At 43.2% G+C, this 22,034-nt stretch overlaps 1 protein-coding gene across 3 annotated transcripts in view; it reads right to left on the bottom strand.

The window, feature by feature from the left end:
* Window positions 1–2,743: 2,743 nt before the first annotated feature.
* pax6a (paired box 6a) overlaps window positions 2,744–22,034 on the bottom strand; it is a 40,655-nt gene continuing 21,364 nt past the window's right edge. For 2 of the 3 annotated variants that reach the window (XM_086109796.1, XM_086109797.1), the window contains exons 3-11: window positions 19,115–19,245; window positions 18,694–18,909; window positions 17,921–18,074; window positions 14,366–14,524; window positions 13,578–13,660; window positions 6,826–6,976; window positions 5,987–6,096; window positions 5,239–5,383; window positions 2,744–3,299 (exon numbers count right to left, since the gene is read on the bottom strand). In XM_086109796.1, the coding sequence (XP_085965922.1) occupies window positions 3,214–3,299; window positions 5,239–5,383; window positions 5,987–6,096; window positions 6,826–6,976; window positions 13,578–13,660; window positions 14,366–14,524; window positions 17,921–18,074; window positions 18,694–18,909; window positions 19,115–19,245 (1,235 nt within the window). In that variant the 3' untranslated portion in view covers window positions 2,744–3,213. Of the gene's footprint in view, window positions 3,300–5,238; window positions 5,384–5,986; window positions 6,097–6,825; window positions 6,977–13,577; window positions 13,661–14,365; window positions 14,525–17,920; window positions 18,075–18,693; window positions 18,910–19,114; window positions 19,352–22,034 lie in introns of those variants that run through there. The other variant, XM_086109795.1, reaches the window with a different exon arrangement.

The raw sequence follows: 22,034 nt of genomic DNA, 5'->3' as shown, positions 1-22,034 counted from the left end.
GGTAGCATGTCGGAAATAGCAACAGTGCTATTGTGGCGATCTCAGAGTATTCAGCCATAACTTGAATCCAGAATACCGGCAGAGTTGTTGTCTCGAACGTACTTTTAAGACCGCCGTCATTTGCGATCTCCAGCAGTTTATTTTACTCATTTAGCAAGCTCCGGCATTTTGTTTTTAGCGTAATCAGTCACGTGACGGAGAAGCGTGGTTTGACGCGCGTCAAGAGTGACACAGACGGATGTAACGGAGAATCGGGTAATTTTTCAAAATAAAATATCTTTCGTATTCCAAAATAAATACAACGGAATTAATGTAAGTTCTTATTGTGCGGCCCGGTACCAAATGCCCCGCGGACCGGCACCGGCGCTTGGGGACCCCTGCTCTACTGCACACATTCGCAGCATGTTTGGCCATAACATTTCACATTGTTTTTCAGTTCCATTTTTGCGATGATTAAAAATATGAATTGCTGTTGCATGACATGGCAATCTCAAACAGTAAAGCCAATCAAATGCACAGAACCTTTCACATATAGATGAAAAATCAATTTCCGTGTTTAAACTATTCGTTCATGTCGTGGTGCACTCTCCTGACTTGTGTGCGGGCAGCATGTGATCGGTGATGTGATGGTGTGAATGTGTGTGTGAATGGTTGTTCATCTCTGACTAACTGGCGACCAGTTCAGGTTACAGTCCACCTTTCGCCCAACGTTAGCTGGGATAGCATCCAGCGCTCTCCTGCAATCTGTTTATGTGTTGGAGAAGGATGGATGGTTTAACCAATGGCAGGGCCACACAACAGCAGGGCTACAGACACCCATCAAAACAAGAATCGAATTTGTACAGTACACATATTGATTCGTATTCATATGTATCATGGAAATGATACATTTCCTTTACATCTCCTTACTTTTTTTTTTCACAAACAGCACGCAAATCTTGCTGTGAGCATGCACTCATACAGAATGGCGAGCTCAGTTATTCATTTGGCTGCCTCTCCGAGTCAACCGCTCTTTGTGAGGACAAGGAGCGGTTGACTCTGAGGGTGACTGAAGCCTTCCGGTGGCCGCCCACGGTCACCAACCCCTAGTCGGGAACCTCAACCGTCGGGCTGGGAAACTGGCAAGGCTGAGGCTGGAGAGCTGTCATTATTCAAGTGAACGTACCTGGTCTGAGGGACATGCGTTCCTGAAAATGTTTATCAGGATTCACTATCGTACACAGAGGTGGGCATTCTGTCACTACTGACGAAAAGTCAGTATTTGCAGGACCTTGTCACTTCTCCTGAGGCCATGGGACTAGTGCTCGCTACACCCTCCCTTCGCATGGGGCCCCCTGCCCCCAATGCAGCCGCCAATTACTGCTGACTGCTTTCAGTGCGCACTGGACATGTCATCTCACCCGAGTGAGGACCAGCCCACGAGTGTAAGGAGTCTGCAGCGATGACAGTGTTGTTGGATCAGCCGTTGGTAAGATGGTCCGCATCGGCGCTCGGCAGGGTCGCCTGGGAAACCCCCATTACCTCTATCCCCTGCCGGTCCTCCGTCGAACCAGTGCTTGTTGCTGTGGCTGTTGGAGGTGATGCTTGACAGTGTTTTGCTGCTGGAGGGGCTGGAGTACTGGTTCTTACCCGATGAACATGACCGGGCGGAGTCACATGACTAGTGGAAACGTGAAAAATGTTTCCATTGCGTTTTTGCGATATACTTCCATTTCAACACAACAAAAAAAAAATCACCTTATGAGAGCGTAAACATGTTTTTGCAATATTTGTTCTTATAAGTGTTTCCAAACTACATCAATCAGAGTTAAAATGATAAATTCTAAACATTAAATATAATGATAAATCAGAACTAAGTTGATAAATAGAGAAAGGTATTGAAATATCCATTATGAATACAAGAGAAAATTGAAACAAGAGTGCCAGGGTGTTTATGTATAAAATCCCGATACAAATCAAAAGTTGTAGAAATAACACGGTTAAGGGTAAAGTATGAGCCTTAATGGAGACTTCTTTCTTCTTACTTTCTTTCTTTTCTGATTGAAGTTCTTTACTTCTTCCTACTCCCTTGAACATAATAACTGTGATGATTTCTCTTTCCTTTTTACTATTTTATTTACCTTATTTTCTGCCAAATTATTACTGTATATGTTTTATGTTCAATAAACAAACCAAACCAAAACAAACCTAACCATTACCGTGGCTAAAAAGGGGTCTTGGGCCTCTGGCATGAGTCAGCCATCCCCCACTAGAAAAATCATCTTCTAGAATTTTATCCCATATCCACAATTCCACACAGGATCTCAAGAGCTGAGTTATATGATCAACAGTTCCCTCATCAACTCTCTTCTCTGCCCAACTGCCAAGGTTTGTGATTGCACCAATGGCTTCATTATGGCTCTTAGCTGCTTTGTCAGCTGCCAGTCACAGACGTGTGTTTAAAGACACAGCTGTGGCTGTCGAAAGTTACTCAAGATACTACAAAAGTACGATGAAGGTAAAAAGATTTTGAAAAAAAACCCAAAAACAATAATTGTACCCAAAATGAGTTTATTCAGGAAATCTTCCACAATCACTGGAGAAGACAAATAATTAACACATGGAGATAAAAACAAATTCATACCAGGACACAAGTTATGATGAAGAGAAGCTTGTGATTTAGTCTATGTGCATTTGGTACAATGTTTCAACATGAGCATTAGACAACTGACACCCCTCACCCCAAACCCACCCCCTGCAAAGATTTAGCGTTAAGGGTTTAATCAGATTATAAAATCACTCATATCTGACCAAGCACATCACGAAATTTCAAGAATTCTGTACACATTAGTTTTTTTAATTAATTCCTCCAATTCAACATATTTACAGCATACAGTAAATTTTCCTGGTCACGTCTTTATTAAAACGTTTATCCACATATTTAGGGCAACGAGTGTATGTTCGCAATAAAATGTCTTCTCTTCAAGCACCACGCCACATTTTGAATGGCAGCTGATGCATATGACAGTGTAATCTATTGTCGCTAATCTTGTACTGCTTTAGAGTACCCGGGAGAAGTCCTCTGGCAATATACCCAAACTCTCTGTCTCACTTGCCTCAAAAGTCAATATGATCCTGAGTGGTAATTCTCAATGAAAGGTCCTTTTGACATTTGAGTTTCAAAGTGAGAATGTTGTGCTCTTAGACTTCAGCAAGTGCTGCGACAAAACGACATCACTGCAGACGTGGCCAATACTGTGACATGTCGGTTTCATTTCCTGGAACTTGGACTGGAACTGAGACTCCTGGAGAAATCAGACCTAATGAAAGAGGTAATAACAGATTTGGCTGGTGGCGATTTGCTAAAAGTAATCATGCAATCTCAGTACAAAAGAAACAGAATAGTACATTATGTGCATGTGGAACAGTGACACATGTTAGAGTGTCTGCTACAAAGAGGTTCGAATCTTGGCTCAGCCTTTCTGTATGGAGTTGTATGCTTGCAACATTGTGACTCGCGGCAAAAACCAGGTTGTACTCTTGCTCTCATCCAAATTCAGCTGGGATTGGTTCCAGCTCACCTATGACCCTCAAAATGATAAGTGGAAGAAAAAGGATGGGACGACATCTTTAGCAGGGAAGCCCAGACTTCCCTCTCCCCAGCCACTTCTTGCAGCTGGGATCCCAAGGCGTTCCCAGGCCAGCTGGGAGAAATAGTCTCTCCAGCATGCCCTGGGTCATCCCCGGGGCCTCCTGCTGATGGGACATACCCAGAACACCTCACCAGGGAGGGGTCTAGGAGGCATCCTAATCAATGTCGGAGTCACCTCATCTGGCTCCTTTCTACATGGAGGCAGCGAAGCGGCTCGACTCTTGAGCCCCTCCCAGATGACCGAGCTTCTCACCTTCTCTTTAAGGAAGAACTCGGACACCCTGCGGAGGAAACTCATTTCGGCCACTTGTATCCAGGATCTCATTCTTGTGGTCACAACCAACAGCTCGTTGACCATAGGTGAGGATAGGAACGTAGATTGATCAGTAAATCAAGAGCTTTGCCTTTTGGCTCAGCTCCTTGTTTATCACGACAGACCGATACAAAGTCTGCATCATAGCAGACACCGCACCGAGCTGCCTGTCGATCTCCCGCTCCATTCTACCCTCCCTTGTAAACAAGGCCCCAAAATACTTAAAGTCCTCCATCTGGGCTAAGATCTCATTCCCGACCCAGAGAGGGCACTCCACCCTTTTCCGAATAAGGACCATTCCTTCAGATTTGGAGATGCAGATTTTCATCCCAGCTGCTTCACACTTGGCTACAAACTGCCTGCGTGAGAGTTGGAGATTCCGGCTTGAAGAAGCCAACAGCACCAAATCCTCTCCAAAAATGCACAACACCCCCTTATGGGGGTCCTCGAGGGTGTATGGGACGTGGAGAAGGCGTTCAACCATGTTTCTCGGGGAGTTCTGTTAGGAGTGCTTTGGGGGTATGGTGTGCCGCACCGCCTGATGTGGGCTGTTCGGTCCCTATACCATTATGTCAGAGTTTGGTTCGTATTGCCGGCACAATGTTGGATCCTTTCCAGCGAGGGTTGGACTCCGCCAAGGCTGTCCTTTGTCATTGATTCTGTTCATAACCTTTTTGGACAGAATTTCTAGGTGCAGCGATTGGCGGCCAACCAGTTCAGGGTGTACCCCGCCTAGTGCCCAAAGTCAGCTACGATAGGTTCCAGCATGCCTGTGACACTTTTGAGGATAACGTGGTTCCGATAATGAATGGATTGATTATATGGGGGGAGAGGGGATAAGTACTTGGCCGGCCCACAAATATAGATACAATAGAACAATAACGGGTTCTATAATATGGTGCATGTGAAAATTAATATTATTAATGTCAATTTATATTATTCTGAGTTATCATTGTGTGTAGTGTAGGCAGCCATTTTTTGTTTAGGTCTTTACTGTGGTGACTTATTTATTCATGCAGAGCTGCTCAATGTGACGGATCATCCGTAATTTATTTCTGAAAATCGGTGAGTGCTAACACCTGTACCACTGACTGTTCCGGATAATGCTGGCCAGCCGGGTCAGTAGAAATTTCTTTGTCTGTTAGCCTATGGACTTTAGGATAACACCGGAAGTGATCATTAAATAAGTATTTAAATGAATTGATGTAGATTCATAAGTCAAGTGACTGATCTTTTTTAGGGCAGACTGAAACTAACTTGTAAATCCAAATGAAGTCAGTTCATAGCACTATACCTGTTGATGTAGCAGAGGAGGTCAATGGTTGGTTGTTCATGTGCTGTTGCACGTGTGGAGGAGTGTAGGTCTCATAGCTTCTTCCATTTACCGGTACACCTGAGCTGGTGGGCAGCATGCATGAGTAAGATGTTTGACAAGATTCCTGAAAGTACAAATGAATGAAATTATATTATCAAAAGGGGGACCCACAACAACATAGAGGCACTCAACAGAGGCGGGCATTCTGTCAGTAAGGACCGACAACTAGAGCAATGTTCATGTGTTCTGCTGCCTATTTGTCGGTGATTGCACCTGCTATATCTTGGTGCTCCGGCGGTCGACTCATTGCCGGAGTATTGCATGCCGTGCCACTGCTGTTGCCCATGTTCGTAAATATTGTTCGATTACCATTTACTGTTGGTTACATTTTCTTCTTCCCATGGGGATTATGCTAAGCGCCTACGTGAACTGATAATTGTTTATTTATATTTCCTTGTCATTTTTTACAAGCGTTTTCTGTTGTCGCGTTTCCTTATTTCCTGGTTCTCGTTTTTACCAGCGCTTTCTGTTATTTATGAGGTGGGGTTTTTGTTTACAATAAATATTATTGTTTAGACGAAGTCCTTGTCGGTGTCTGCTATTTCGGGGATCCACTTATTCTTGGTTTCTCTGTTACTTACGAAGCAGTTCTCTTTTCCTGCTTCGTGCGTAACGTGACAAAAATATTGTACAATATAATATGGATCACATCATAAAATAATCTTACTTGCATAGGCAGGCTGGCAGCCATACCGAAGTGTGGCATTGACGGTAGGCTGTAGCTGCAGGACAGAACAGAGTCGGACCTCCCCAACACAGAGCCTGATGTGAAGGACACTAAAATAAAAATTTGCAAAGTTTAGAAAGGGTACAGTAAAATGTGGATAATCATTCATCCATTTTCCGAACCACTTATCCTTGTCCGGTTTGCTGGAGTACTGGGGCCTGTTCCAGCTGTCTGAACTGGTTGCCAGGCAACATCAGGGTACATACAGTGTAGGTGAACATCCATTCACACTCTCAGTCATACCTTTGGACAATTTCATCCATCCATCCATTTTTTGAGCAGCTTATCCTCACAAGGGTCATGAGGGGCATGTTCGAGCCTACCCCAGCTGTCTTTGGGAAGTAGACGGGGTACACCCTGAACTGATTGCCAGCCAATAGCAGGGCACACCTAGACGAACAACCATCTACGCTCACACTCACACCTAGGGACAATTTTGAGTGTCCAGTCAGTCTGCCATGCATGTTTTCTGAATGTGGGAGGATACCAGAGTACCCGGAGAAAATCCACGCAAGCATGGGGGGAGCATGCGAAACCCATACAGGAAGGCCGGAGCCGGAACTATCCCCGCACCTTTGCACTGTGAGGCCGACGTACTAACCAGTCGACCAACTAGCCACCCAAGTACAAACTAAATAATATAAAAATTTAGATGGCAAAATATTCAGACTGTAAAAGCTACTTTATTCAATTAGAAAAGGAAGGGAAGAACACATTCCCGTTGAAAGACAAGAAATCAAACAGGGAGAAAACAAAACAAGTCAACTGGTTGTTTGTACCTGGTGTAGCAGGCTTGGGTAAAGATTGGTAAACACTGGTGTTAAAACTGCTGCTGATGGGAACATGGTTGGAGGAGTTGGACACCTGACGACGTTGATTTCTCAACTTTTCTTCTCTTCTCCATTTTGCTCTTCTGTTGGAAAACCAAACCTATAAATATCACACACAAAAAAAATAAACTTTTAAATCCAATGTCAAGATAATTAGTCCTTAACTGTTGCCCAAATACAATGTAGCCTAACTGTTGAGTAGGGCTGGCTAATGGCCTTAGAATAAAACCTCAGATTTGTTTTGTAATGAGATCTTCACACTTCTACGATAATACTTTTCACAACTCTGATACCCAATTTATGACACATGATGACACCTAAAACCCAGTTACAAGCAACATAAGATTATGTCTCAATATTTTCTATAACCAAAGCAATGTCCTGGCTTACTTTTACTGGCATGTGTAGCCCCACTTGACTGTATCATTGATTCACTTCCCATATCGGACCACAAGCTGATATGATTTAAGGCTAATTGATACATCTCTTAATGCAGTGCTTCTCAAATGGTGAGTGTCGTTCAAGGGGGGCGCGTTTGACCTCGGGGGGCATGCTTTTTTATTTAGATTTTTTTACTCTCCTAGAACAAAGTGCAATTGCCCCTCCACTACATTAGGGGGCAGTGGCACTCTCATTGTCAGAGTGTGCGCGGGGAGCATTCTCTCTGTGTTTTGTTTGCACTGAGCATGCGCGCTTTGCACACAGCACAGAGTATGAGTATGAAGTGTAGACACGAAGTGTAGCAGACCTTCAAGTAACACCATGAAAAAATATTTGACAAGGATGAGAAGACAGGTGGAGGGAGACGGAGATAAAGGGACAAACAAAAGTCTCCTAAAAGCTAAAAAAATGAAGGCGTCACTTAAAGACATTACACCACAATCACGTTGATAAGCCGCTTGAGATTTTTCAGCGAAAACGTGCCGAAAATTGCCAACAATCATCCCGCTTTGTGACTGCTACTTCAGTAAACCAGCGAGCATTGTCATTGTGTGAGGCTGGCTTCTCTGCTGTTGCTCCTCTGAAAAGCAAATACAGGTCCCGGCTACACATTGATCAGGAGCTGAGAGTTGCTGTGTCCTGCTTCAAACCTCGCTTCGAAAAGCTGTGCATTACAAAACGTGCTCATTGTAGCCATTAATCCAGACATAATCTTTGATTCAAAAAATCAGCACAAATTATATATTTTTGTATTGCAGGTTAAATTTTTTAAAAATATTGTGCTCCTGAGTAAATGTTGGTGATCAGTTTGAATGCATTATTATTTATTGATTTTATGTTGCGGCCCGGTAGTCCAGTGGTTAGCACGTCGACTTCACAGTGCTCCGGCCTCCCTGTGTGGAGTTTGCATGTTCTCCCCGGGCCTGCGTGAGTTTTCTCCGGGTACTCCGGTTTCCTCCCACATTCTAAAAACATGCATGGCAGGCTGTTTGAACACTCTAAATTGTCCCTAGGTCTGAGTGTGAGCGTGGATGGTTATTCGTCTCTGTGTGCCCTGCGATTGGCTGGCAACCAATTTGGGGTGTCCCCTGCCTACTGCCCGAAGAGAGCTGGGATAGGCTCCAGCACCCCCCGCGACCCTCGTGAGGATAAAGCGGTTCGGTAGATGAATGAATGAATGAATGATTTTATGTACTTTTATTTTTCAGTATCGTATGGTTTGACATGGTCAGTCAAAAAATGTTTATAGTTTAATTCAGGATTTTATTTTATTTTTGAATTTCAGATGCACTTTAAATGTTTTCTGTTCCAGTTAATAAAGCTATTCTTTGTTGTAAATTGGTCCATATTTCTTTTTTAAAATCTCTTATATGTTAAAAATCATACAGTGTTATGCAGAGGTGTACTTATAACAATTTTATAGACAAATTATACTATTTATAGTCGCACGGGGGGGGGGGGGTGCGAGATGTTATCTTCTTCCTTAGGGGGGCATGACAGAAAATAATTGAGAAGCACTGTCCTCTTGTAACATGCATCATTTCATTCTGGAATGTTAAAAACATAAACATTTCTCCATTAACTGACTGTCTTGACAATCTAATCACCAACAATAACTAATAAATCCTGTCCTGATTAAATTCCCCCCACGTCAATTTACAAATTTCCCAGTATGACCGCATGGACCTCAAGAAGGATGGCCTGGCGACAGCCAAATCTATTTGCTACGCAATCCTCATCAAGTCTTTGACTATGCAGCCACCCAAATGTTTTTTCTCCATTACCAACACCATCTTCAGATCACATGTTTCCTTACCACAGAACACATTTGCCACCGCACAGTACAATAATTTCATGACGTTCTTTAACAGCAAAACTGAAATTAACCTTCGTCAACCACACTGCATCCAGTACACCCGACTCTGCCTTCCTTTCCAAATTCCAATATAACGTGAAATAAATCCAAGCACTCCACCTGTCAAATCAATCCACTGTCCAGAGGCCACCAACTTGGTCAAAGCCATTGTAGCCTCCCCATCATCCTATCATCAGATTTTCTCCCAACAGTGGCCTTGTTTTATCAGCTCTTAAAAGAGCTGCAATAACTCCAGCACGAAAAATGCTTGACACTGATCCAATTTTGACCACTTCCACAATCTCCTCACCAAAAATGAATAATGAATCATCCAAAATCCTTGGAAAAAGAAAAACAATAGCCGACCAGGTCCATATTTAACATTTTACTAATGTCGGTATGAAGACCTCCAGTCTAGTTTCCATCCACAACACTGCTTTAGCTAACGTTCATTGAAGTCAGTGGATTCTGGACGATTAACAACTTTCATCATCCTTGATCTCAGTTGCATTTGACACAACTTGCCATTCGGTTCTTCCTTTCACCACCTCTATACTCATTCAAGTCATATCGCCCTGATCTAAAATAGAGGTTTATCACTTACCATTGACAACACCATTGAACTAGAATGTATTCCGCTCTCTATCGCTCCCACTCACCAGCATCAACGTCCTGGCCTATCTAAATTTATATAACTCTCTCCTTGCTGATTTCCCACTAAAGATGTAAACCCCAAAAGTTCATTGAATGACAGATCCTTCAAGAAGAGGGGAGAACATGCAAACTCCACACAGGAAGGCCGGAGCCGGAAGCGAACCCAGCACCTCTGCACTGTGAGGCCGACGTACCAACCTCTAACTTTTGTATGATTCAATATTTTTTGTCATTATTTAAAAGTGTGCTGGAAATGACCTTCACAGTACGGAGATGCAGGGTTTGATTCCAGCTCCGGCATTCCTGTGTGGAGTTTGCATGTTCTCCTTGTGCCTACGTGGGTTTTCTTCAAAAATGTGTGGCAGGTTAATGGAATGCTCGAAATTGTCCCCAAGTTTAATTGTGAGCGTGGATGGTTTTTTGTCTTTGTGTGCCCTGCGATTGGCTGGCAACCGGTTCAGGGTGTCCCCTGCCTACTGCCCGAAGACAGCTGGGATAGGCTCCAGCACGCCCCGCGACCCTCATGAGGATAAGTGGATCAGAAAATGGATGGATGTAAATGACCTTGACTGCCCTGAAATGGCTACAGCTACTTTATAAAATGTATTCTATTTCATGTATTATTATTGTTTGTAGAAGTAGTAGTAGTAGTCGTAGTAGTAGTCGTATAACACTGGGGAACAATTTGAAAAAGAATTATGTTGAGTTAGATTTTTATGCTGATTTAAACTGTAGGTCCATTGACTCCGCTCATTGAGCTCCACCCTTTCTTTTCTGTGTGTGTGTGTGTGTGTGTGTGTGTGTGTTTGTGTGTGAGAGAGAGAGAGAGAGAAAGAGAGAGAGAGAGAATTTTGAAAGAAAGAGAATTTGTCCAGTTTGGGAGAGACGACTGGTGCAAGTGCAAGCAATAACCAATGGCATAGTTAAGATGGTACCAAACACTGTGACATCATCAGATAAGCACTCTTGAACGAGAGTTTGTGCACCCAACCACATTTTTTGAGCGTTTTCAAGTGTTTTCAGATCTTTGCCTTGTTTGTACATCCTCCGATTTTTTTGCACTGTGCCTGCCAACGCTGCGCTGGACACTACGCTGCATTTGGATTTACAGTATTTCCTACTGCACCTGGACAATTGACCCTAGATTTGACTCGATAAACTCACCAGTGTATCTCTTTGCCTCCAGTCTCTGCAATTGGGCCCATCTCACATCAACATATGTGACATAAACGGAAATTGGCACGCTGATTCCAAAATTGACATCAGTTTTTGTCTAGCACAGGGGTGGGCAAACTACGGCCCGCGGGCCAGATCTGGCCCATTGGGCTTTTTAATCCGACCCGCCGAAGATTGGTTTAGAATACAGTACAAGGTTTGATGTGAATTCTGCAATTTATTTCATTTTGACTTGCACTGACGGGCGTTCAACACCAGGTGGCGCAGTGACTTGATTTTGTAGTGCCCATACCCCGAAACAATGAGAGAGAGAGAGACCGCGCACTCGAGAAAGTGTGCCATTTCCAATTCAGTAATCGCTCTACTTCTACTGGTTAGATCGCAAGCCATCTGCAGCAATGTCAAAGAAAAGAAAAGTTGACAGTGAGTGCCGGGTGTTTAAGAAGGAATGGACGCCTAAATACTTTTTTACCGAAGTCCGATCCAAGGCTCTATGTCTTATATACCAAGAAACTGTTGTGGTTTTAAAAGAATACAACACCAGCCGTCACTTTTCCACGAAGCATGCTAATTACGCCAGCAACCTTTCAACACAAGAACGTACAGCTACCACTGACAGGTTGCTAGCAATTTTGCAGGCTCAACAAAATACCGTTATTTGATCAACTTCCATCCAAGAAGCAAGCACGATGACAAGTTTTTTACTGGCATTCAAACTAGCAAGAGCCAGCAAGCCTTAAGTTTGGGGAAAGTATGTCAACGTGTGTGGGAGCTCAAACGGGAGATTATTTCATTTTTAGAGCAATTTGAGAACAGTGACAAGTTTCCTGAGCTGAATGACACAGATTGGCTTTGTGATTTTACTTTTACTGTGGACCTATTGACACATATGAACGAACTGAATATGAAGCTCCAAAGGAAAAAACAGTTTGTGCATGAAATGCAAGCAAACGTCAAAGCCTTCAAAAGCAAGCTGATTTTATTTTCGAAGCAAATGTCAGACAAGTCATTTGCTCATTTCCCCCACACTGGCTACGTTAAAGGAGGCCCCACAACATGTGAAAAAATATAGAAAATCACTGGATGACCTGCATGAGGAATTCTGCCGTTGCTTTTGTGATTTAGGAAAAATTGACAGGGCACTTCAGTTGGTGTCATGTCCCTTCTCACAAGACCCGGAAACAGTGCCACAGGAGTTGCAGTTGGAACTGATAAGTTCCACTCCCTGAAACATGATGAGTGTTATGCTTCGTTAAGTGCAGCCAAATTTCCAAACATCCAGAAGACGGCACGGAGAATGCTGGTGTTGTTTGGCTCGACATATGTGTGTGAACAGACTTTTAGTGTGATGAACACCAACAAAGCACCCCACAGATCCCAGATGAGTGATGAACACCTCAGATCTGTTCTGAGAATTGTGACAACACGATTACAACCAGACTTTGATGCACTGGCTAAAATGGGTGAGCACCAACACTGCTCCCATGAAAAAGTATGTTAATACTTTAATGCTTTTGTTCTGTTTATGTTTAATATGTTCTGATATGTTAATCAATCTATCTTGTGCTGACCCGGCCCATCTATCAAATTTTAAAAGTCAATGTGGCCCCTGAGCCAAAAAGTTTGCCCACCCCTGGTCTAGCACGTCAACTTTTTTCTCCACGACATACCTTCCACATAACCAAGTGTTGTTTTCTTGACCTCTCGATCTCATCATTTGTCGTTTTTGCGCTCCAGCCTCTCACTTTGGAAGTATTTTTTTTTCTTATTTTTGTTTTCGTGAAATTTAACTTTTGTCACTTCGTTCATATCTTGGAGTTTCTTTGTTGTGTCTTTTTTCTTCCCGATATTTTTCCTGGTTCTTTTGACCAGCGATTTCTCTTTATACTTTTTCGATGCGCTTTTGTATTCAATAAACATTTGTGTATGGACTTATGTTTGTGTCTACGCTTGTGGGATCTGATCGCCATTCAGTTCATTCCCGAACTGTGTGAGTGGAAGCAGCACACATCAGCATAAAATCGCTTAATTCCTTAGCTTAATTCCCTTCTTTTAAGATCGCAGACCTCATGCCTAAACTGCAAATTCTGAAAATGTTGTTCGTTAGAGGCTACTTCTTGGTGCATGGCATTCTGCTGTAATAACTGTGACTCTCAGCTGTATTTCAACCATTATGACAAAAAAAAAGAGAAAATTCATTCTTTGTGTTCTATCTTTATCTGGATTGGCACCAATTTAAATGAGTTCTTCCTTGGTCAATGTATGACCTCGCTACAATTTTTTGGAGATGATTGTCGTCCATCCATCCATTTTCTTGAGAGGTTGGGTTTCAGGGTCGCAGGGAAGCCCAGACTTCCCTCTCCTCACCCATTTTGAGTGTCATGAAAAAGTCCAAATTTAACATACGTAAACAAGCAACTTGGTGAGACACGAACTGTCTTTACCAAATTCCTGCTTTGTGCTTCACAGAGGAAATCAGCTAACTTATGCGTTATGACTACACAGGCTCATTCAGTGTACACTCACATTTAAAAAGATTAGCACTGACCGGAATCATGTAAACCAAAATGCATACCTGTATCCGAGCCTCTGGTAGGTCAATTTTATTGGCAAGACGTTCTCGGGCGAACACATCTGGATAGTGAGTTCGTTCAAATTCTGCAACACAAATGATTTTGTTTCATTATATAGTTGTCCAGTTGATGGAATGTTAATGGTCACAACAAAAGGAGATGGCCAACGGGTTATTTCTACAGCTGTTTCAATTTCAATCTTGATCAGATGCTCTTTTTTTTTTAATTGAATGTTATGGTTCATTAAAATATGACTTCATCCTATGGACTGGCTCAACTTTGGGTACAAAAGTATGAATTCAGTTTCCATGTCCTCATTCTTGTTTAAAACAGGAACAAAAACATCATCAAGTACTGTAACTGCAAATGAAGGCGTTCACATGAAAGCATTTTGCTGTTTTTTTAAGCCACCATTTCATGGGGCTGAGTTGATTTGAATCTTCCACTCTTACCCATTCCTGAAAAAAGCTGTGACATCATCATGATCATTCTGTAACCATTTTTTATTTACTAGAAATTGGGCCATAAGGTTATATTAGGTTTGTGGTCATATTTGCTGGATAAGAGAAAAACCTTTTTTACTCTGTACAGTCGACCATCGGATCTCTGGAGCTCTGAAGGGATATACCGTACACTAGTACAGTATTTGGTCATGCACATTCTTGGTGGTAACTTTGGTGACAGACAAGATGGACTGCAATAGTCATGCAGTGTATTAAGTGTAATATGAAACAAAACTTGATAAATGCATTGAAAGTAAATAAGAACTGCTACATAAATAGATGTGCACCTTTCTCAAGGGCTTCTATCTGGTCTTGGGTGAAAGATGTTCTGTTTCTCTGGAGTTTCCTCTTCAACTGAAGCCTCATTTGAGTCTCCTCTGAATCTTCACTGTTGGAATTAGCAGAGATGGTGTTTTCCGCTCCTTCGGCTTGTAAACACATATTTTCTGGAAAGAAGAATAGCAGATGTTTCAAACTTCCCATGAGCATTGTGTTGCATAGTATGGAAAAAGATGACATGATGCTTTTTTGGGAGCTGATTGAACAGCCAATAAATATCTCAAATGGCTCCTCTTGAGGTTTATGAGGAACAGTTCTCTCATGACTCTCCACACTCCTTGCCCTGACTCTAAATGTAGCGAAATCATTTCAGCCACTTTTGCGTGTACCCGCATTCTTATGCTTTCACTTTCTTTTCTTCCCTTGAAGTCAATTTCTTTATAATCCCATAATTTGGGAGAGGGAAAAAAATCTGAATAAATTGAAGGTAGCACAGCATCCTAAAAAGGATTTAGTTTTTACGTCAGAGAATCCACCGTTCTTTGTTAGCAAAAGTCCCCAAAGTCTTGGATATTTAGATGCTTTTCAAGAAAGATATTATTCAAATGAGTCACGAATAAGAGCAGCTCAGTTGATCACCAACATGTAATTTCTAAACAGATTGGAGCTTGACTCCAGATCCCTGTGGAATCCATGTTATTTGTGGTCCTAGCCTAATTATTCATTATTCCCAGCAGACATAGAATGCAAGAGAGAATAACGCCATTGTTCAGTGTCACAGTCAGTCAGGCAGAAACAGCACAAATGGTGCAAGACAGCATCTATTTTCTCCTTGATACACACACACACACACACACACACACACAGAAATACGACAGACTGATGACTTTATCCCACTGGTCGAATCCCAAAGTGCTGCTGGAAGAGGAGAAGCGGCACGCTCCCACAGCAATTTGGCCTCTTCGGAGGAAGCAAAGGAGCTCCAACAATTCAAGCTCCAACATGTCTGAAGAGCATCTGTGTGCGTGTGTGTGTGCGTGCGTGCGTGCGTGCGTGCGTGCGTGCGTGCGTGCGTGCGTGTGTGTGTGTGTGTGTGCGCGCGCGTGTGTCCCTCACTGTCAGAGGATTGTCATTGGTTGATTTTAGCTGTCGATCAATGCCAAACTTGCAATCATGTCAGAGAGGTATTTATTTAACAACACACGATATTCATTGTTGTGGTTGTTGTGTTGCAACACAATGAAAGCTGCAGCAAATATTTTGATTGACTTTGACTGACTTGTACATTTTTGTGGTGACCTAAATATTAAAATGCATGACAATTCACCACAAACTATACATCCACAATAATTTTGGTAAATGAATGCTTCTCGACAATGTCAATAAAAACTCAGTATTCCCAAACTTATAAAGATAGAATATTTGATACAGAACTTGCGCTGGATATCATTAGGGGTGTTCATACGGCAAGATTTGGTCCGGTGCTACGCCGGGGCTGCCCCAGTAGAGCGTTCACACGTGCAAATTAGCTCCGGCGTAGCCCCGGAAAACAGCTTACACCGGACCAAATTTGATCCACCTCAGGGAGGTGGTTTAAAAATTTGCTCCAGAGCAAATGCTCGTTAGCGAAGCAGCACTGGTGTAAATTTGCACGTGTGAACGCAACTGGGTTAAATTTGCTCCAGAGCAAGTGCTTGTGAAGAGTTTACGTACGGCGAGAATGCGTTGCTTTCGCGCTCTGTCGGACTTCCGTCATGTGTTTGTTTAATACCGACACAAGACTTGGCTGGTAACATCTTTCCTTTTGTAGGAGACTGGACTGTCTCGGAGTTGTTTGTGTAGTTTGTTCATTTGTTGTGTGTTCACAACCCCCCGCCCCCCATATAATTTATTTTGTGATTTCCTCTCTTGATTTTCTGTTTGGCGCATTACATGTTTGCTTTTCTGAGTGTCATTGAAGTCATCGTTGATTTACGTTTTCGGGGGCGGTCACTCTCGAGCAGAAGGCACGGAGACCGAGAAGGCGAAGGACGTGCCTGTCCAGTAGTCGCTTGAGTTGTGTATACGTTTTAAAAAGAACCAACACGACAGCTCATTTGTTTTCTGTCGTTTTGCCCCGCTGCAGAAACTGCCGTGTGAACGCAAGTGGGGCTGCACCGACGCTGTGCCGGTGCAGACACGCTCAGCGGCTTTGTACGTGTGAACGCTCCACACAATTTGCTGCGGTGCAAAATATATCGCAACAAAATACATCGGTGCAGCGCCGGAGCAAATGTGTGCCGTGTGAACACCCCTATTTATATAATGCAACTAATTGCCTTTTCTAAGGCAGGCTGGTAAATCATGGGATAAGGAAAATGCATTTGATGTTTCCCCCAGAGATTAATTTCCTTGCACCGATCCCATCAGACCTGATGTTTTGTCGAATTAAATCAAAGATTCCGGACAGACTCAATCCAATATATTTTAACAATTGTTGTATTTATTTCTTTTTTTATATTTTAGATTATTATTATTATGATGGGGCGGCCGGGTGGTGAACTGTTCAGCAGTTCAGAGGTGCAGGGTTGGATTCCGGCTGCGGCCTTTCTGTGTGGACTTTGCATGTTCTCCCTGTGCCTGCGTGGGTTTTCTCCGGGTACTCCTGCTTCCTCCCACATTCCAAAAACATGCATGGGAGGTCGACTGGGCTTTCCAAGTTGTCCCTTGGTGTGATTGTGAACGCGAATGGTTTGATTGTGCCCTGCGATTGGCTGGCAACCAGTTCAGGATGTACCCCACCGACTGCCCGAAGACGGCTGGGATAGGCCAGCACACCCGTGACCCTTTGGAGAATAAGCGGATTAGAAAATGGATGTATGGATGATTTTTTTTTTTTTTTACGTTTCCTTCATTTACTCCCCCTCGATCTCATAGAGTTAAATTAACCAACCACATGGCGATAGGTGTGGTTGGTTCGAAGGTGATGGTCGAACGCGGTCTTCAAGTATCCACTTGTGAGATCCATGGCCAACTTTAGATCCGCCTGTGGAGGTCTGCTTGCAGTTCCTTATAAAGATACTTTGTGGACTTCAACCACCTGCATGGACTCCAGCTAACCTGTCGCTCCTTCTGCCATGTCAAGGACTTATTCACTGATTTTAAAGAGAATGAGAGGAGTCCGTCCTATCGGCAGCGAATGAAGTATAGGCCGTGATCACGCCCACAACGACGCAAAGCCCCTGTTTTTAAATGTGCCAAGTTGCCTGCATCGTTGATAATACCAAAAATATAGAAAAGCCGCCCCTGCGCAGGTTTGACGCCAGACTTGCAATGATCACAAAAATATAGCCTTGAAAATCTCTTTCAAATGTTAAAAATTAAAGGACCTGCCCTGACTGTGGAAGGAAACTCAAGGCCAAAATCAGCCACCTCCATACTCACTCAAGCCCAGAACACAGCCACCCTCACCAGTGAAGGTCGCCAAGAGTTTACCTTTCCTTGCCTGCTTTGCACTTTGGAGAACTGGAGTGGTAATTACAGTATCACTGCAAGCTTATAAGCGGTAAGAGTCAGTTTCTTACCTGTAATAGTGAGTGTCGACCCAGGGTACCAGCCACTGCGCCCCCCCCAGGTAGCTTGTCCATTGAGCATCTTTAGCTTTTCAAACACCCCCTCATTCACGACTTGCTGCTTGTCACTGGCCAAGTTCCTAAGTACTCGATTGATTGAAGAAACCTGATAAAAAGGACAAAATTGTTACATTAATAATGTCCTCATTTCTTGTGTGTGTTTTTTGGATACTTGGCCAATAAATCTGATTCTGATTCTGATTTTTGTAAACATTGTGACATACCTAGATCAACAAACAAAAGCTGAGGCAGCAAAGCTGCAATTACCTTCATGTTGTACTATATGAAACTATGTTATGGCACTGTTGCACGAGTCAAGGTTTGCTTTCAGGCATGCTCTTGATTCAAGCCAAATGCTTATTTGTAGCAGTGTCCATTGATAAAATATAAATTAGACAGTCTACATATAATGCCATGATGACACAAACTCTGTTATGATCCACGCTAAGTTGCAATATGGGCCAATTTAAGGTATTTTAATGTAAAGATACTGTATGTTAAAAGGTATGTTAGGAAGTGCCTTAAATGGTTAAAACATTATACTGTCAACAATCAAATGCCACGGATGCCTTCAAACGTGGTCTTTTTAAAAATGTCTCCAGAGAAAATGCAACCCTTGGCTCGAATGGAAGATAAGTCATTGGTAATCAATATTAGGATGACAGAAACATTCAAGTTTGATAAGACAGGCCTGTCATCAACAATGTGGAAAAATAGAACCTTACACTAGGTATATTGTCGTTAGTGCAGGCTTCCTCTGCCAACAGCCTGTCTCTGATCTCCCAGGCAAAGATAGATGGACACTCTCTCTTGTACAGAGCAATTTTGCCTACCACTTCTGGAGTGGCCACCCTGGGTTTACTTCCTCCAATTGCTCGAGGACGAATAGAACCTGTCTCGTAATACCGGCCCAAGATCTTACTCACGCAGCCATTAGACACCTGGACAAGATACAAATTCAACACATATGATGTTTGCTGTGAAAAAAAGTGTTTGCTAGATGTTTGCAAAACAAACTGCATCGGTGGGAAAAAACTGCAACAAATAGTTGAGTAATTTGATATAGCATTATAAACTATGCAACAATGCAAAATGCTTCAGTAAATTATACACGAACAGGGTGTTACCACTCTACCCAGAGTATACCTGCAAAATCCTTGATATGTCACATGGTCGAGCTCCGCTGTGGGCGAGCTCCACTATCTTCTGCCTTGTAGAATCAGGTAAAGGTCTCCCATTCACAAAGACACCTCCAAGCTGGTTTACTCCACTGTGACCTACACCCACAAAAAAAATAAAAGAGGACCAAAAAGCTTGATAACAATGACTTATCAATCTACAATGAGCTGGGTTGTCACAATTGACCATGCAAATGCAAAGCATGTATGTACTTTAGATTGGATAAAACTAAGTTTAGTGCATTGTTTCACATTTTGGTGGCTTTTAATTATCCACCAGCCTTTCACGAAATGTGAGACACTGAACATAAATGCTGTATAGTTTTATGCTCATAATTTATGCTCTTTAAAAGTGCCTTGGAAACCCCTCAAAATTCTTCAGAAATTCTAATAAACGTCCAATATTTTCAGTGGTTGCACAAAAAACTAAAATGAAATATTGAAAAAATAAATTGCAACTAGGCGAATCCAGGGGTGCTGAACCATAAGTATGTGAGGATCCACCGTGTAGTATAAAAAAGTACACTGTAAACACCAAACATCATTCAAGCATATTTTAACACCAAGGGCTTATCTTCTTGACAGACGCTCATCTGGCACATAGTGTTAGTGTTGTCATAGCATGCAGCGGTTAGAAAAGGGGAGTTTACGCCATTGTGGGCATGGACACAGCCGGCTTCCTTCGCAGCCAAAGCAACTCCTCTTATTCCCTTTAAGTTGGTGTGCAAGGGCGCACAATCTGTGGCATGGCGGAAGAAGAAAGGCCGCAAAGTACGTTTAGAAGGAACTGTAACTAGATTTCCACAGGCAGATGATGTAAAATTGGCCAGGGCAATTAAAGATTACCGGTGTCAATGGGTACTTGGATTTATAGAGCTTTTAACCACAATAGCACATGCCCATGTGTCAAGTTCCGGGTTTCCTCCGTAAGAATGGGATCCCACAAACGTAGACAAGAATAATCAATATAAATAATAACAAATAATAACAAAATTGATAATCACAAAAGTGACACACAAACCAAACAGAATCATGACAAAAGTGTGGACAAAGGCCATTGTGGGTGGGGTGACCGTCAATGTTCAGGGGTGGGGAGTCGGAAGGAGGGCTTAGGAGATTGGTTTCAGGAGGGAGACATGAAAAGTTGGATGGACCTGGAGGAAGATTGGGAACTTTAGATGAATGGCAATTGCATTAATGACCCTGTCAACTTCAAATGGTGCAATGAACCCAGAGCCTAGTTTATGGGAATAAGTCTAGAGGGGAAAGTCATGGGTGGACAGCCAAACCATTTGCCCTGGGCGAATGTCCGGGGAAGGAGACCGATGCCTCTCAGCCACTTGACAGTTGTTATAGGCTGTGCGGGAGAGGGCAACTCTAGCATGCCTCCAAACGGCATGACACTTACGCGGGCACAGACAGAGGGAACAGGTACCTCTTGCTCCGAGGAAGGGACCAGTGGGGGTTGGTACGAATAGACGACCATAAACTGAGCCATGCCCGTGGACGGCGAGGTGAGGGAATTTTGGGAATATCTGACCCATAGAAGGTGTAGGCTCCAGGAGGCTGAATGGTGGACACACACCTTAAGGCTGACTCCAGGTCCTGATTTGTTCTTTCTGACTGTCCATTGGTCTGGGCATGATAACCGTAAGACAAGCTCCGGGATGGCCTACGAGCATAGCTTTCCATACCTGGGATGTGAATTGGGGCCCCCAGTCAGAAACAATGTCAACGGGGATGCCATGGAGGTTGAAGACGTGGTTGACCAGGATGTCGTCAGTCTAAAGGGCAGAGGAAAATTTGGGTATTGGAATGAAATGAACCATCATAGACGATGGTGAGAGGACTTCACTCAGGAGCAGATGAGACAGGCGGCCTCAAACTCCCCGATATCCTGGGCCATCCAGGGCCACCACAAACATAGTCTGAAGAACTGAAGTGTTTGTTTCACACTGGGATGGCATGCCTGAGGGGAATTTAGGCGCTTGGCAGTTTGCAGATGTAAGTTTTTTGTGATCTGCTATGAAGGGGATCTCAGATCCCTCCAGCCATTGTCTCTACTCCTGAGGGGCGGCCACCAGAGTGAATAGTTCATGGTAATCGACATCATCATTTCTCTCTTCGGGAGACAACTTGCATGAAGAGAATGCACAAGGATGTACCTTTTGGTCCCTGGAACTTCCCTGAGAGAGCACAGCAGCAACGCCGGCCTTAGAAGTTTCCACCTCGACGATGAACTAGAGGGCAGGATTAGGATTATGAGGACCAGGGCAGAGGTGAACAGAATTTTTTGAGGTGTTTGAAGGCAGCATCAGTTTTGGGAGTTCATGCGAATGGAGAGGCTGCAGAGGTGAGTTGGGTTAGAGGAAGGGCGATCTACCTGTAGTCACAGACAAACCTCCTGTAGAAATTTGCAAACCCCAGAAACTGTTGTAGCTGCTTGCAGGAACTTGCCATTTAGCCAATGCCCGAATCTTATCGGGATCTGGACTAAGCAGGGCCTGGGTGAGGATGTCGCAGAGAAACTTAATTTAAGGAACACCAAACTCCCATTTTTCTGCTTTGAAAAAGAGTTTGTTCTCTCAACAGCTTTGTTGAACTAATCTAACATGGTCACCATTTTCTTCCAGGGTTCAAGAGAAAATCAAAAATATAGACAAATTGGTGAAGCATATCTCAGAGAATGTCATTAATGAGTGCTTGAAACACAGCAGGACAATGAGTCAAACCAACAGCCATCACCAAATACTGTATTCAAAGAGACCAAGGGTCATCTTAAAGGCTGTTTTCAGCTCACCAAATGGTAAGCATTACGAAGATCTATTAAAAACGGCGGCTTGGTGGAAAGGCACAAAGAAAACGACGAGTGGGAGTGGATAGCTATT

Source organism: Hippocampus guttulatus, chromosome 4, assembly GCF_054856545.1.
Source record: "Hippocampus guttulatus isolate MCC_2025c chromosome 4, RoL_Hgut_1.0, whole genome shotgun sequence".
NCBI lineage: Eukaryota > Metazoa > Chordata > Actinopteri > Syngnathiformes > Syngnathidae > Hippocampus > Hippocampus guttulatus.
The sequence above is the reverse complement of the archived record's forward strand: the minus strand, read 5'-3'. Positions and strand labels throughout refer to the sequence as shown.